Source organism: Protomyctophum parallelum (assembly GCF_964188405.1).
Source record: "Protomyctophum parallelum genome assembly, chromosome: 20".
Lineage (NCBI taxonomy): Eukaryota > Metazoa > Chordata > Actinopteri > Myctophiformes > Myctophidae > Protomyctophum > Protomyctophum parallelum.
In genome coordinates this window covers 42,069,335-42,085,662 of record NC_139718.1, presented here as the reverse complement: position 1 = coordinate 42,085,662, position 16,328 = coordinate 42,069,335, and the positions used below count along the sequence as shown (strand labels likewise).

At 46.3% G+C, this 16,328-nt stretch overlaps 1 protein-coding gene across 1 annotated transcript in view; it reads right to left on the bottom strand.

Annotated features, from left to right (window-relative positions):
* LOC310877794 (protein TALPID3-like) overlaps positions 1–16,328 on the bottom strand; it is a gene marked incomplete at both ends in the record, with an annotated part of 45,771 nt that overhangs the window by 14,371 nt on the left and 15,072 nt on the right. The window contains 10 exons of the mRNA XM_083791743.1: positions 842–999; positions 4,362–4,503; positions 6,354–6,479; positions 9,564–9,637; positions 10,274–10,515; positions 12,102–12,240; positions 13,247–13,421; positions 14,414–14,598; positions 14,829–14,953; positions 15,691–15,875. Coding sequence (XP_083647869.1) covers positions 842–999; positions 4,362–4,503; positions 6,354–6,479; positions 9,564–9,637; positions 10,274–10,515; positions 12,102–12,240; positions 13,247–13,421; positions 14,414–14,598; positions 14,829–14,953; positions 15,691–15,875 — 1,551 coding nt within the window. The remainder of the gene's footprint in view (positions 1–841; positions 1,000–4,361; positions 4,504–6,353; positions 6,480–9,563; positions 9,638–10,273; positions 10,516–12,101; positions 12,241–13,246; positions 13,422–14,413; positions 14,599–14,828; positions 14,954–15,690; positions 15,876–16,328) is intronic.

The following is a 16,328-nucleotide window of genomic DNA, read 5'->3' as shown; positions in this document are numbered from 1 at the left end:
TGTGTGTGTGTGCGCGCGCGCGCGTAAACCTGACTGAGGCAGAGTCAGAGAAGGGAACGCAAGCAGCGCGAATAAGAGAAGGAAAATCATTTTGTCTGTTGTGTGATTGGCTTGTTTTAAGGTTGGTCAAGGAGAGGGACAGTACAACAAGGGAGATAGACATAACTTCTGACAGGAATACACTAGAAACTTACTTTTTTTGACATGCTCGTATCACATTCTCGCCGAGATATATTTTCGAGTTAATAAAAAAAAAATATATATAATAATATTTATTTTTATAAAACTAAATTAATAAAAAAAACGAATGGTTCAAACCCATTAATTAAGATTCGAGTGCCAACCCTAACGAGCGAACATTCGAACCTTGAATGTTTGGGGACAGCCTTAACACACACACACACACACAGTGTGCAAGTGCTGCAAGATTTGGTCAAAAAATTCGAATGTTCCTTTTAAAACACCATGTGCGTTCGACTCATTCAAACCTATTTAACGTCAAATGTATATAATTTGAATATAAAATATTGTAGCCTAATCTCAGCACTGCGGTTGGTGCCGACTGCTGAGAAATGTGCTCTCTTGCGAGATCAACTGAATGATTTAGGGAAATTACGGAAATATTAACGCGACTCGGCTCGTGAAGTAATGGAACACGACATTACTGCGATTGACTAAAAAGAGATAGTAAGTGGGAAATGATTAGCTTTCTATTAGCGATTTTGGATAACTGTCGGTCTGGAGTGACAATATGCATGACGTCACATGGAAACGAAATAACAAACGCAACTGGCCGTGGAAAATAGATTGTGTGTGTGTGTGTGTACGTGTGTGGTCTCACCTGTGCTTCCCTGGGCGTGTCCTCTATGAGAGACGGTGAAAGTGATTGGTCAGTGTGTGGGTCAGAGGTCAACACAGCTCTCCTGATTGGGCCAAGCTCGAGGTCACCGAAGGAAAGTGGGCCCTGATTGGTTGATTCCAAGGTCCTCCGAGTCACATCTGGAAAGGTAGAGCAGACGTGGTCAGACCATCTAAATTAATCACATATTGCATATTTAACCCATTCTGTGCGGGAGCCCCTTTTGGTACTCAGTTGCTAGCTCTTCACTTCTTTGGACTACAGCTCGTCCAAAAGGCGGCTAGTTACTAAATACCGTAATTTCCGGACTATAAGACGCACCTGAATATAAGCCGCACCAGCCAAATTTATCGATAGAACAAGTGTAGCTATATATGGAATGGAAAAGTAATTAAACCCCTCTTTAAAAAAAATCTTCTTAAAATCGCTAAATACAATGCTTAGTAGAAGTACTTAGTATTGAGAAAAGTCGATTATTTCCATTTCAAAACGATACTATACAAAGTCAAACGATATGATGCCGTTTGTTTAATGATAATGATAATGAATTATTTATATAGCACCTTTTAAAACAATGTTCCAAAGTGCTACACAGAGCAGGGTAAAAAGAAACAGCAATGAACACACAAAAAAAAAGCAAATACAGTCCAAATACAGGAAATACAGTATCAATATTTAAATATGTACAGTGTAAAGTAAATAATTAATTATAAAAAAAAACATTTGGTGTAACAGACTGGTATGTCTTCAAATGAGATTTGGAAGGCGCTAGCCTTAGCTGTGTCGGCAATGCATTCCACAACCTAGGTGCATATCGAATTATCGGTATACTTTTGAATTTAAAATCGATATTTCGATACAGCTACTCTATTGTTACATTACAGCCCTACTGGCAGTAAATGTGTGAAATAAATAAAGTGAACTTGACATGCGTGACCGGGCCTCCCGGCCAGACGTGCGTGCTTTAGGAGAGTATAGCGTTGTCACTTCTCAGTTTCTTCAATCTCACCCCATGTTTCTGATGGAGCGTGACAGGCTTTTTGTCATTTCCTTCCCGGGCTTATGCAATGTTTCCAACACCACTTTAATACATAAAATCTTCTCCAATAGAACGAATCACTCTCAACCGCCCCGGTGTATTTTCTATTTGTATGCTGTGCAGTACGCCTGGTATTCGTTCCAAACTGGCCCGTTTGAGCCAGTCTAGGCCACGGATATCGGAAACAAATAAATGCACAAAGTTAAAGTGTTCGTCGCCGCTTTGTTTTGGTTTGCCCAATCCCCATTTAAATGCTGAACCGAGTAGAACTACTAGTTTAGTCGGAACACAAGATGGATATACCAAACAAACTATTCCTATCCTTTGGGTGTTTGCCCTAACATTATGATCCCGGGGCCGGGGGAATTATTTGGGGTAATGGAGGGTATGCGCATGCATAAAGTGAGTGGAAAATCGAGTTGCACCGTGAGTGGCAAAGTGAGTTTAATGCAATCAGGACAGGATTTTTCTGTTTGGATGTATGGGCTGTCAAGGCCATAAAGTAGTTGTTTTGCCACTCAGTAGGCGTTCTCGCATAAGCAATTGGTTGAAATAGGCTCTCCAGCCGTGCTGAAATGAGCATGACAGCACACCTAGCCGTTATTAATAGAAGATTTGAGAACGGATTAATCACATTAGAAATATCATCAGTTGTGCTGATTAAACTGACTTTCGTCAGAGCAGCAGCATGACTGGAATGAATCAAAGAATGAATAAAATGTCCCTCCTCTGTTAACTGTGCATGTAATAGCTGAAGAATAGGATGGTATTTGGTGTGAAAAGGTTGAGAACCACTGATTTAGGTCAACTGTCGTGTTTTGAACCCATTTAGACCAGATTCTTCTAAATCATGAAAGTTTTCTAAAAAAACCTCTGTTTATATGTCAGAGGTTTTCTAAAAAACCTCTGTTTATATGTCAGAGGTGCTCAACCATTTTCACGTCAAGGACCCCCATCTGAAAATATGTTGTTCCAACTTCCAGGTACCCCCCCCAGTACCCCCCCCCCCCCCAGAAGCAAAGATTTTACTTAAAAAACGTTCACTCTGAAAGAATATAATATTCAAAGATTTGCTCCACATTTTCTCAAAGAATAGCAGATCTACAGATCTTCTCTTGTAGATCTGCTATTTCTCAATAGCTAAAGAAAGTGGTTCCCAAAGTGGGGTCAGGGGACCCCCCAGGGGTCCTTGATGGAGTTCCAGGGGGTCCCCAGCTAAATGATAGTTAGGAACCAAATGGACCCTTATGGGTCTGTAACTCAGAGAGTATACGCATGGAACCCATTTGTACACTCTCAGAGTTAAATTAACATTGATTTTACAATATAAATTGAGGTCTCAGAGGTGGAAATGCCATTAAATGGGGGTCCGCAGCCTAATGCATGTCGAACTGGCGGTCCTCGAACTGAAAACGGTTGAAAATCACTGCTAGAGAGTCGTACAAATGGGGGTCCGCAAGGCAGAGCCACCGACCCGACAGAATGCCCTCCCGGCCAGACCCCCCCCCCCCCCCGGCAATCATGGGCACTAGATTTGCCCGTAAACCTCACGTCTTAACAGGCATATACAGTAAATATACGACAAGATACAGGTGTGATGGCGCAATTCGGGAGTTTCCTGTAATATACTCATCCGTGTTCCATGCTTTTTGCTGCAGTGCCAGCGGTGATTCCGACGTCAGGACTGATTATTAAATATATGATTATGTTAATCATTAACTGAAATGTAACTGTGGTGATACAACATCACTCTGCTCTTTCTTCTTGGCCGGTGTAGTCTCTCTCTCTCTCTCTCTGTATGTCTCTCTCTCTCTCTCTCTCTGTATGACTCTCTCTCTCTCTCCCTGGTCTCTAGGCAACAGAGCAGTTCCTCCTGTGCTCCCTGCCCTGAGGTAAATATTGGTGTTGGACTAAGTGCACGTGTGTGTGTGTGTGTGTGTGTGTGTGTGTGTGAATGTCTGTGTGCGAGTATGTGTGTGCACACGCGTATATGTGCTGTGTGAGTGAGAGTATGTGTGCGTAATTGCGTATGTGTGCGTTTGTGTGTGTGTGTGTGTGACTGTGTGTGTGTGAACATATTGTGTCTCTTGTGTGTGAGTGTGTTGGATGCGACCAGTTATAAGTTAACACTTGCAGGCTCTGTGTGTCATGATAAGTCTTTTGCATATGTATTTGATTTGGTTTCCATGAAAGGTGAACGACCACATATTTGGGGATTTGGGCATTTCAACCTTTATTGACCGTGCATGGAGAGACAAGAATGTGCGAGTAGAAAGAGAGTAGAAAACTGTCCAGCCGGCCGGGAATCGAACCAGGGTGATTGAAGCATTGTGCCCATGTGGTACGCACTTTAACCATTCAGCTATCAGCTTAAACTAATAAGTCGTTAAAGTCAATAAAGTCATTATGAAAACATTTCAGCAGACCCCGTTCGCTCACACAGGGAACAGACCGCGTTCTCACCTGCAGTGTGTGTGGAAACTGCAGCACTGCTGCTGGGAGCTGTAGTCCTCTTTGTGCGTCGTTTTGTAGTCCTTTCCTCGGTCACCTCGCCCATGCTCACCTCCTCCTCACCTCCTCTCTCCTCCCCCTCCTCCCAGGAGCCCTGACGCGCGCACGCACACGCACACACACACACACACACGCACACGCACACGCACACGCGCACACACACACACACACACACACACACACGCACTTATTTGCGTTCACATTTAACAAGAACTTCTTGGACACAAACAATACTAGATGCACAGACTTTGGAAATGCAACAAGTGTTTCAGGATACAGATCACGGGAACGCGAAGCATCGCCTTCTCCATATTATGGCGACTAGCCAATTGTCACAGACGCTGAACAGAATGTAGCCAATGCCTCATCAGCTCTGGCCTCGGCTAGGGGCATTCCTGCAATCTGCAGGCCTCAGTCTATAGGCTCTCACGACAGATTTATGGACATTGCCGAGGACTCCACAGACGCAAGCAGTTTACATTTGTAACCAAGCTGAATAATAGCATCCATAAGGCGTTGGTACTTTAGCACCTTGGTAAGAAATGCCTCTTCCAGACTGTCAAATGTACGTGTCACTTCCAAAGCGGTCTCTGACGTACACATGCACGCACACACACACACACACACACACACACACACACACACACACACACACACACGCACGCTTAATTAACTCGCCTAATAAAACATAAATGTTTATTTGTTATGAACAAGAAACAGTTATATGCAATGCATACATAAGGTAAGGGTAGCGTGTTTTTACAATTACCCTTTTCATTTGTATTATTTTATTTATGTTTAAATGTAATCATAATTAAGTCATTGAGAAACAAAAGAATAGCAGTAGCAGAGCATGTGAGCGGAGCGGGGGGATTTTGACGTGAGCGCAGAGCGGGTTTTTAAATGGGTCAGATTGACTTCCGGAGCGAGAACTGTCCTCCGCTCCGAGCCGCTCGGAGCGGAGGACAGTTCTCGAAACGAAGGCCTTCAGGTTTAATTAGCCAATTTCAGGAAAACAGCATTTTATTTTTCCCCCCCGTCATTTCTTTCTGCTGAGCGGAGCGGGCATCTGTGCTGAGCGGAGCGGGCATCTGAGTGTAGCCTCGGAGCGAGCACGGAGCGCTCCGTGCGTAAATGAAGGTGAGCGCTGAGCGAGCGGGGAGCGGCGTGGGGGAAGATGAACGTGAGCGCGTGAGAGCGTAACAAAAGCCGTCGAGAGCGAAGAGCCGAATTATCGTCCGCTCCGCTCCGCTCACATGCTCTGAGCAGTAGAAGGACCAACGATCTGTTTTCAATGGATCTACCATAGTTAAAATGTAAATGTGAGTTCAAATGTATCTAGGAAGGTGTCTGATCAAAAGGAATATAAAACATTTGAATATTTAATCCAGCATCTTAAAAACTGTGTTTAGTTTAAAGTGAAAGGTGGTTGTGTGTTCTCCACACACTCTCTGACTTGGCTGTCCAGGATGTATTCGTGTGATAACACTGCCATCTAGTGGAAGGTGACGGAATGACATAACCTCCACGAATGTTTTCCAAGTCTGTGATTAAATATAGACCGTAACCGTAGCAACGCCTAGCAGCAACTGTAGTCATGGTTACAGGAAAGTGTGTTTGTCGGCAAAAATCTGAAAGATTTCCATCGAAACACACTTGCATTGCACACTCGTGTGTGTGTGTGTGTGTGTGTGTGCGCGCGCGTGTGTGTACCTCAGGGCCTCAGGCTGCAGTCAGGGGTCAGTGTGTGTGTATGTGTGTGTGTGTGTGTGTACCTCAGGTTGGGGTCGGGGGTCAGTGTGCATGTGTGTGTATGCGTGCCACTGCGTGCGTACCTCAGGCTATGGTCAAGGTCAGTCTGTGTGTGTGTGTGTGTGTGCGTACCTCAGGCTGCGGTCGGGGGTCAGTGTGCGTGTGTGTGTGTGTGTGTGCGTGTGTGTGCACCTCAGGTTGGGGTCGGGGGTCACTGTGTGTGTTCAGTCCTTGCTCCATCTTGACCAGCAGGGCCAGGATGGGGTCACGAGGAGCCGACCTTCTGACCTGGCCGTCAGTCGGAGGAGGATCAAAGTCCTGCCAGACGAGACGCACCAATCAAAACACAGACACGGTGGAGCTCAACAGCCAATCACGGTGTGGAACCGAACGTGACCAAAGATGCTTAATGTAGGAAGATAGGCCCATAGGTGCACACAACACATGATCAGTGTAGGGCAGTGGTTCCCCAAACACAACACATGATCAGTGTAGGGCAGTGGTTCCCAAACACAACCCATGATCAGTGTAGGGCAGTGGTTCCCCAAACACAACCCATGATCAGTGTAGGGCAGTGGTTCCCAAACACAACACATGATCAGTGTAGGGCAGTGGTTCCCCAAACACAACCCATGATCAGTGTAGGGCAGTGGTTCCCAAACACAACACATGATCAGTGTAGGGCAGTGGTTCCCAAACACAACACATGATCAGTGTAGGGCAGTGGTTCCCCAAACACAACCCATGATCAGTGTAGGGCAGTGGTTCCCCAAACACAACCCATGATCAGTGTAGGGCAGTGGTTCCCCAAACACAACCCATGATCAGTGTAGGGCAGTGGTTCCCAAACACAACCCATGATCAGTGTAGGGCAGTGGTTCCCCAAACACAACCCATGATCAGTGTAGGGCAGTGGTTCCCAAACACAACCCATGATCAGTGTAGGGCAGTGGTTCCCCAACACAACACATGATCAGTGTAGGGCAGTGGTTCCCCAAACACAACACATGATCAGTGTAGGGCAGTGGTTCCCCAACACAACACATGATGAGTGTAGGGCAGTGGTTCCCAAACACAACCCATGATCAGTGTAGGGCAGTGGTTCCCAAACACAACCCATGATCAGTGTAGGGCAGTGGTTCCCAAACACAACCCATGATCAGTGTAGGGCAGTGGTTCCCCAACACAACCCATGATCAGTGTAGGGCAGTGGTTCCCCAACACAACACATGATCAGTGTAGGGCAGTGGTTCCCCAACACAACACATGATCAGTGTAGGGCAGTGGTTCCCCAACACAACACATGATCAGTGTAGGGCAGTGGTTCCCCAACACAACACATGATCAGTGTAGGGCAGTGGTTCCCCAACACAACACATGATCAGTGTAGGGCAGTGGTTCCCAAACAGGGGCCCCCACATTGACACTAATCATCCATCCCCCCCATTTGAAAACATAATGCCAGGGGGACCCCCATAATTTACAATTTACAATTTAGGCATTTAGCAGACGCTCTTAATCCAGAGCGACTTACAATAATCAAGAACAAAAGCATGGGAATACATCACAAAAGCATTTATCATAAAACATGCGTAAGCTAAGAAAGTAACAGTGGAATATCTATATTATGAGACTATACATATAAACTATATATATATACTACTATGCTATACATATGTACTATGGCGTGCTATGACTATATACAATTATATACAATACAACTATATACAATGCAATAGAAGATCTTTACGGCTCTAGCAGTGAATTCTCCCAGTTTGACATGCATATCAGTCTAGGACCCCCATCCAATGGCATTTATATCTCCGGGACCACCAATTTATTATTGTAAAAATCAAAGTTAATCTAACTGCGACAGTGCACGGGGTCCATTTTGTCTCCACTTGTACACTCTCTGAGTTACAGACCCATAAAGGGTCCAATCGGTTCCCAACTGTGATTTATCGGGAACTCCCTCGAGGACCCCTAAGGGTCCCCGGCCGGACCCCCACTTTGGGGAACCCCTGGCGTAGGGCCAAGCACCCGTACAGGGGGGGGCGGCAGTGGCTCAGGGGTGGGAGTGGGCCGGGGAGAGCAGCCGGATGGCAACCGTGACTGAGGTTTCCCAGTTCGAACCCGGGGCTCCCCCGGAGTTAGTGTCAAAGTGTCCCTTGAGCAAGACACTGAACACCCCTGATTGCTCCCGATGTGCAGGTTGGTGCCTTGCGTGGGTTTCCTCCGCCATCAGAGTGTGAATGACTGAATGTGTGTGTGAAATTATGGGTGAATGTAATGCACAATCTATGTAAACTAAAGCGCTTTGGATAAAAGCGCGACATAAACGCAACATTTATTCACCATTTACGTCAGTGGTTCCCAAAGTGGGGTCCGGGGGGACCCCTAAAGGGGTCGTTGAGGGAGTTCCAGGGGGAACCCCCCCAGCAGCTAAATGATAGTGTGGAACCAAATGAACCCTATAACGGGTCCATTTGGTTACATTTTGTACACTCTCAGCGTTAAATGTAACATTGATTTTAAACAACATACATTGGGGTCCCAGGGATAGAAATGCCATTAATAATATACATGGGGGTCCGCGTAGCCTGTTGCATGTCAAACTGGGGGGTCCTTGAAATTAAAATGGTTGAGAATCACTGCTAGAGCCGTGAAAGAATCTTCTCTTACGTTATGGGGGTCCCTGGCATTTATTAATTGTCACTTTGGGGGTCCTTGACATTACGTCCCACAGCTGAGGAGTGAGCATTTTGGGGCGGGAACCCATTTTGGTGTTATAGCATCATGTCGTGCTTTAGCTATTGAAAAATAGCAGATCTACAAGCTCGGTGGCGTGCTACGAGCTTGTGGGTCTGCTATTTTTGAAAAATCGAAGAGCGACCGACACAGAAGACATTCTTGAGAATCTGATCTCAGGTCAGAATGGAAAACTGTCAGGATGTAGAAGACATTCTTTAGAATCTGATCTCAGGTCAGAATGGAAAACTGTCAGGATGTAGAAGACATTTGTAGAAACTGATCTCAGGTCAGAATGGAAAACTGTCAGGATGTAGAAGACATTCTTTAGAATCTGATCTCAGGTCAGAATGGAAAACTGTCAGGATGTAGAAGACATTCTTTGGAATCTGATCTCAGGTCAGAATGGAAAACTGTCAGGATGTAGAAGACATTCTTTAGAATCTGATCTCAGGTCAGAATGGAAAACTGTCAGGATGTAGAAGACATTCTTTAGAATCTGATATCAGGTCAGAATGGAAAACTGTCAGGATGTAGAAGACATTTGTAGAATCTGATCTCAGGTCAGAATGGAAAACTTTCAGGATGTAGAAGACATTCTTTAGAATCTGATCTCAGGTCAGAATGGGTGTGTTTGTGTCGGACGTGACTCACCATGTCCAGGACCTCCTGCAGAGAGCTGGAGAAACTGTTCACGTCTGGAAGACAAAGACCCTCCTCCTCCAACACTGGACGCACACGCACACGCGCACACACACACACACACACACACACACACGCTAGACATAAGACCAACTTCATCGATATGAATATGTGTGTCTGTGTCTGTGAATATTGTGGTGCTTAAAGGGGAATACCACTCATTTTCAACATTTTACTATATCATTAATGTACCTTAAAGTTGTTGTGTGGAAATAATAATAAAAAAGTAACATTATGAAGTACACAAAAGATGTCACAAAGATGTACTTCATAATGTTACAGATTTCTTTCAGACCTCCAGTACTCCCCCGCCACTATACTGTACTCACAAGTACAGTATAGTGGGGCAGATTAATGGCCTATATCATAAGAATCAACATTCCAAGAGGGTGACCGTTTTTTTCTCTCCAAATTATATCTGACCATACCATTAAGAAACCTAAACCTACGGTATATAGGGCAAAATGTCATTAAATGTTCATTATGCTTTAAATAGCATATGACGTGTCAAACTAGGGGGTTTTCATATGATTCTGAAGCATTCGTTTTGCACACAAAAAAAAAACACTCCTTGGCTTAGTTTAGCTAAAATCGGCCATATACAGTAGCCGTCGTCACAAATGTGATGAGGTCAGGCACATTTTGGTGTTTGTGTCTTATACCTGCCAGCTGGTTGAAGTTGTTCAGCAGCAGCTCTCCCTCAGAGATCTGTTTGACAGCGGTGTCGGTACCAGTCGCCGAACTGGTACTGCTACTAGTAACAGTACTGATACTAGTACTGCTGGTACTGTCCTCCGTGGAGCAGGGGGGCGAGGCGGGGGGCTCGGGAACGGCGACGGGAGGAGGAGGAGGAGGGGGGAGAGGAGACGAGGGTACCACCTCCTCTTCTGCTACTGACACTTCCCTGGAAAGAGAGAGAGAGAGAGAGAGAGAGAGGGATAGTTTATTATCTATTTTAACTGAACATCTGACCTGTTTGCTTTTTTTTATTTTCTTGTCATCTCTAGACTTCTTCCTTTTCCTGAAAACTACAAATGATCGAGCTTGTTCAAAAAGATAACGTCACCCACCACTTCCTCACACCTGTTAACCTGTGATGTGACACTAATGCTGAAGGTTAGAGAGAGAGAGAGAGAGAGAGAGAGAGAGAGCGAGACAGAGAGAAAGAGAGAGAGAGAGAGAGAGAGAGAGGTCTCCGGAAATGCCTAATTGCAGATTGACTTTTACATTGTTAAAATAAGCTCTGAGTTATTTTTTTTATATATTTTTTATCCCACGATTTTGTAACCCATTTTTCACCCCTGTGTCAATCATCTAATGTGATCCTGGGCTCTACACACCCTCCGCCAACCTAGTCCCCATATATGGGGGACAAGGGGAGAGCAACGGACTTGAACTCATGCTTCCTTCATGCCTGAGTGTCCAAGTTGCTCCTTTCCACCTGACAGGGGGGAGTTTCCCTGGTTGGACGTAGCGCGTGGAAGGAACACGTTATTCCAACCAGTTCCTTTCCCCTCCATCAGTCGCCCCGGCTGGCCAGGGGGAGGGGCAGTTTAGTGACCAGGATTACTGCATGTTTTTGTGAGGGCACCTACCCTAGGGGACACGGGGAGAACATGCAAACTCCACACAGAAAGGCCCTTTCGCCAACCCCCGCCTTCGGGTATGGGCACTGATGACGCGGAGGAGGAAACACGCCGCCAGCACCCACAGCGCCCCGAGCGGGAATCGAACCCAGGACCTTCTAGCTGTGAGGCGACAGCACTACCAACTGTGCCACCGTGCCCCCGCATAAGCTCTGAGTTATGGGTTCCCAGAACGTATGGTTAGCAGTATAGCACTAGTTCCTGAGCAGGGTTTAATCTTCAGCGGTTGACACTAAGGTCTCAGAGGTCCGTCGGGCTAGTACAGGTCATGATCTACTTGCCCAAAGGTCATGCCCACTTGCCAGAAAAGTACATTTTGGATAAAAAAAACAATAGGTAAAATGCTTGTAAAAAAAAAATAAAAGTAAAATCCAATCGATAACTGCCCAGTGGCAGCGACAGTCACTTGGAAAATACCAGAATAGGTGAAACTGCTGGTTGAAAAAAAAGGTAGCATTGTTCTTCACGAATAGCCAACGATACTTGACGACGATGGAATGCACTTGCCCGTCGGGGCAATCCGGGAAGCAAACTCCCGACTTGCCCAAAACGATTTATTTACAGTGCTTTGCCACGGGCAGTCGCCGGGCAACCGTTAGTGTCAACTCCTCATCCGAAACGGAGCTGTAGAATGGAAACAAACCCAGACCTGTGAAAAATGTTTCACGGCACGGTCGGCACGGTTAGTTGTTGAACAGTGCCATTTATGCTCCGCGTACCACGATTTACAGCCGATTTACAAGACGAACTGCCGATTTACAAGCTTGTAAGTGTGCATGCGTTTGTAGACACATTGATGTGTGTGTGTGTGTGTGTGTGTGTGTGTGTGTGTGTGTGTACTCACAACGGCGTGTCTGTGCAAGATGCTCCGGGGGGAGGAGTGCCGGCGGGCGTGTCCACGCGTCCTGGAGGCGTGCTGGGGGGCGTGGCTACATGCTTTGGAGGCGTGCCGGTGGGCGTGGCTACAGGTTCCGGGTCAGCCTCTGAGGAGAAGGGGGGAGGGGGACAGCGAGAGAAAAGGTCCGTCATTGGCTGGACCGTCGGCCAGTCATCGCAGCAAAGACTACTCGTTTGACGTCTAAAGAAGCTCTGATTGGAGGGAAGGAATAAAGGTTGGCTTCGTAAGACACAAAAGTGTTTACACACGGCATATATTTTCTGACCTGAGATCAGATCCATACGAGGTTTCCACTGGACACACACTGGTCTGATGAACCCATTCTGACCTGAGATCAGATTAAAAAAAATGTCAGTCGTTCTTCGATTTTTCAAAAATAGCAGACCTACAAGCTCGTAGCGCGCCACTCGGTGGCGCGCTATGAGCTTGTAGATCTGCTATTTTTCAATAGCTAAAGCATGACATGATGCTGACACCAAAATGGGTGCCCGGTCAGAATGGGTTTTAATGGGCATGGCTAGCGATTCCGGGGCTGGGAGGGAGGCTAGTGAGTCTTCAGATTGCGTGGGGGAAAACTGGGAGTGAGTTTTCAATGGGGAATGCGTTCTGTAACAACTTCATGGTATTGATTTTACATGTCTGCTTGGGTTGGGGAGTATAAGAACATTACTCTAGTTTTGGACCCGAGGCCGTTTTGCTAAAAATTCACAGGTTAAAGTCAAGGACTTTATCAAAGACTATCAATTCTATCTTCACAAGTTTAACAGCTACACAGCATTACTGCATTTGTTACTGATACTAGCCCTTACCCGTTGCCGCAGGGGGGTACTGCGCCCTGGTTGCGTTTTCGCATTTTTTTATTCACTAATAAATTCATTATTAATTTATAACGGGTTAAATTGGAAAAAGGGCTTCGTTAAGACCTCCATATTATTATAGTCAATGCCTGTGTGTAAAAGTGGGAGCGACTGGTGCAGGCGGTGAGGAGCTACGGCAGTTACAGTGACACACAGACACACAGCTTCAAGTTGTCAAGACTAATACACAGAACGAGACCAGATCAATAACCCATTAAACATCATTACACACACCTGTGGTTGAGAAGAGGCGCTGAGGGGTCAGTGCGTGCTCCTCTCCGGGACCGAGCTCCAGGCTGCAGGCCTCCGAGGCCTGAGGCGTGCCCAGGGGAGAGAGCTCTCCACTGGGCACCGCGGGGCTGGCCGCGCTGGGCTCTGGAGTGGCTACTGGAGTGGAGACCCACCTTTCCTACAAATAGAAACACGCAGTATACAGGAGTGTAGGCATGTAGTCTAGAAGTGTTGACATATACGTAGTCTACTCACTCTACAGTGAGTGAGTATAGTTGTATACATGGATTAAAGATTAGATGTTTGTAATACTATAGGTTGTAATGTGCGATTTGTGAAACATTAAGGAAGGAGCCCTGTCAGCAGGGAGTGTTGGGCGAGAGGAGTAGGACAAGCTACGGCCCTATGTCCTCCCTGTGGGGGCTCCTCACTGGCAGGCTGCAGTGACACAGGGCTTTAACCCATTCTGACCTGAGATCAGATTCATACGAGGTTTCCACATGGACACACACTGGTCTGATGAACCCATTCTGACCTGAGATCAGATTCTAAAAAATGTCAGTCGTTCTTTGATTTTTCAAAAATAGCAGACCTACAAGCTCGTATCGCGCCACTCGGTGGCGCGATACGAGCTTGTAGGTCTGCTATTTTTCAATAGCTAAAGCATAACATGATGCCGACACCAAAATGGGTGCCTGGTCAGAATGGGTTAAGCAACTAGTCGACTATTCAACTAGTCGAGTGTCGACTAGTAAATCCACTAGTCGACCTTGTTGGTAGTAGTTAACTAGATATGAAAAAAATCAAAAAATATTTTTTTGTAGGCCTCAAGATCAGCTAGATTATAGTTACAGTCACCAATGTACACAGTTTTTTTAAATACAACTATTACTTAAAAATACACAATAGGTAGGCCTAGTTAAACAACTAGTCGACTAGTAAACGAGGCAAGTAGTAAAAATCACTAGAAGTGAAAGCCCTAGACTCTAGAGAGTGACAACGCAGCAATGTGTGTGGGGTGGAATTAACTGGATGAATTGGGGAGAAATGGAGAGTAAAACTTTTTTTTTTTCGTTAAAAAAGTAAGAATGTCGAGAACTAGCAGTAGCATAGGCCCACACACCTCTGGTCAAAGAATTGGTCTCAGTGTGTGTGTGTGTGTGTGTGTACCTCTGGGTGTGTGTGCTGTGCAGCAGCAGCAGCAGTAGTGGTGGTGGTGTGTGTGTCCGTGTGTCCCAGCATCAAGGAGATGGTCTCAGCCAACACTTCATTCACAAACTGTCTGATGAGGTCAGAGTTCACCGGCAGACCACAGTCGACCAATAGCTGAAAACCTTCTCCTCCTGCACACTCCACTGAACGCCACACACACACACACACACACACACACACACACACACACACACACACACATGCACACACACACACACACACACACACACACACACACACACACACACACACACACACACACACACACACACACACACACACACACACACACACACACACAGTAAGTAACTTAATTTAAGTGTTAGGCACAGAACTATGCATATTCTGCCGTCCTGCCTCCCCTCCTCCTCACCTATGTCTGAGACGGCACTCCTCTCCTCTGCATCCGATTGGTCCGTGGATTCGTTCTGGGCGGGGTCAGAAGGAGGGGGGCGGTACATCTCTGAAATCATCCTGGCCATGAGCTGCTGTTCAACCCTGTGTGTGTGTGTGTGTGTGTGTGTGTGTGTGTGTGCGAGAGAGAGAGAGAGAGAGAGAGAGACACAGACAGACAGACAGACAGACAGACAGACAGACAGACAGACAGACAGACAGACAGACAGACAGACAGACAGACAGACAGACAGACAGACAGACAGACAGACAGACAGACAGACAGACAGACAGACAGACAGACAGAAACTTTAATCAAATATACGATTTTCAAACTGATTTCAAGGTGTGACTACAAAGGAACGGAACCACAATAGAGTGGACACACACAACAGACACGTGTTAACATTCAAATGTTAAGGATAGAATTTAGAAAGCATGTTATTTAGGCTCATTGTACAATTGTTGATTGATTTAGACGTGTCTTACAGCAGTACACTGACTGTCCCTCTGCATTCTAGTACTGTGGTCGGCTGCCTATATGCATGTTATGTAGGCCTGTCCTCGGTGGTCCCTAATTGGCTGTTGATGGTGACGTAATTAAGATACGTTTAAGGTACGCTTCAGGGCTGGTATATAAAGTCAATAGCGGGTCTAAAGGATTTAGAAAAGCAGTTGTAATAGACTGCAGTATTTGTGTTAGCGCACAACTAGGCCATGTAAGGCCTATACTTGTGTGCAAGGCGCAACTCTTTAATAAGAGCGCCTCTGCTAAATTCATGAATTATAAATTGAATGTCGTGTCGTGAACACTGGCTGTGCGGTTTGAGTCGGGGACTCGCCATTCAACCAGATGGTTCTCCAGGGTCTCCCTGGGCTGAGCCGGGTCCAGGGGAGAGGCCTGCTCCTGGGCAGGGACAGGATCTCTGGCCTGGGGCGGGAACACTGGTCCATGGTACATTGTTACTGGAGGAGAGGCCTGTCCCTCCAACTCTATAACCTCATCCGCTAACGCACTGTCCTCCTCCTGAGAAGAGAGGAGAGGAGAGGAGAGGAGAGGAGAGGAGAGGAGAGGAGAGGAGAGGAGAGGAGAGGAGAGGAGAGGAGAGGAGAGGAGAGGAGAGGAGAGGAGAGGAGAGGAGAGGAGAGGAGAGGAGAGGAGAGGAGAGGGGGATAAGGTCTTTTAACACATGTAATGCGTTATAATTCATTATAAGAAGCCACGATCACTGCCGATGTTGTTCAATTACCTTTGGAGCATAACGCCATAAGTGCAAGCAACCCACTTCCACGATGCGAATCAACCACACAGAGCAGAGCGAGATGGAATGTACCGCAACCCCTCGTTCACTTTGCATTGGACTCAGTTTCCCAGAAGCCGCCGCAAGCCCGTGATGCGTTGATTTCCGGCTACGTCATCGTAAGGTATTCTTAAAAGTTATCAAAAAAGGTCAAATAGGCCCAGGCCGTAGCGTAACGG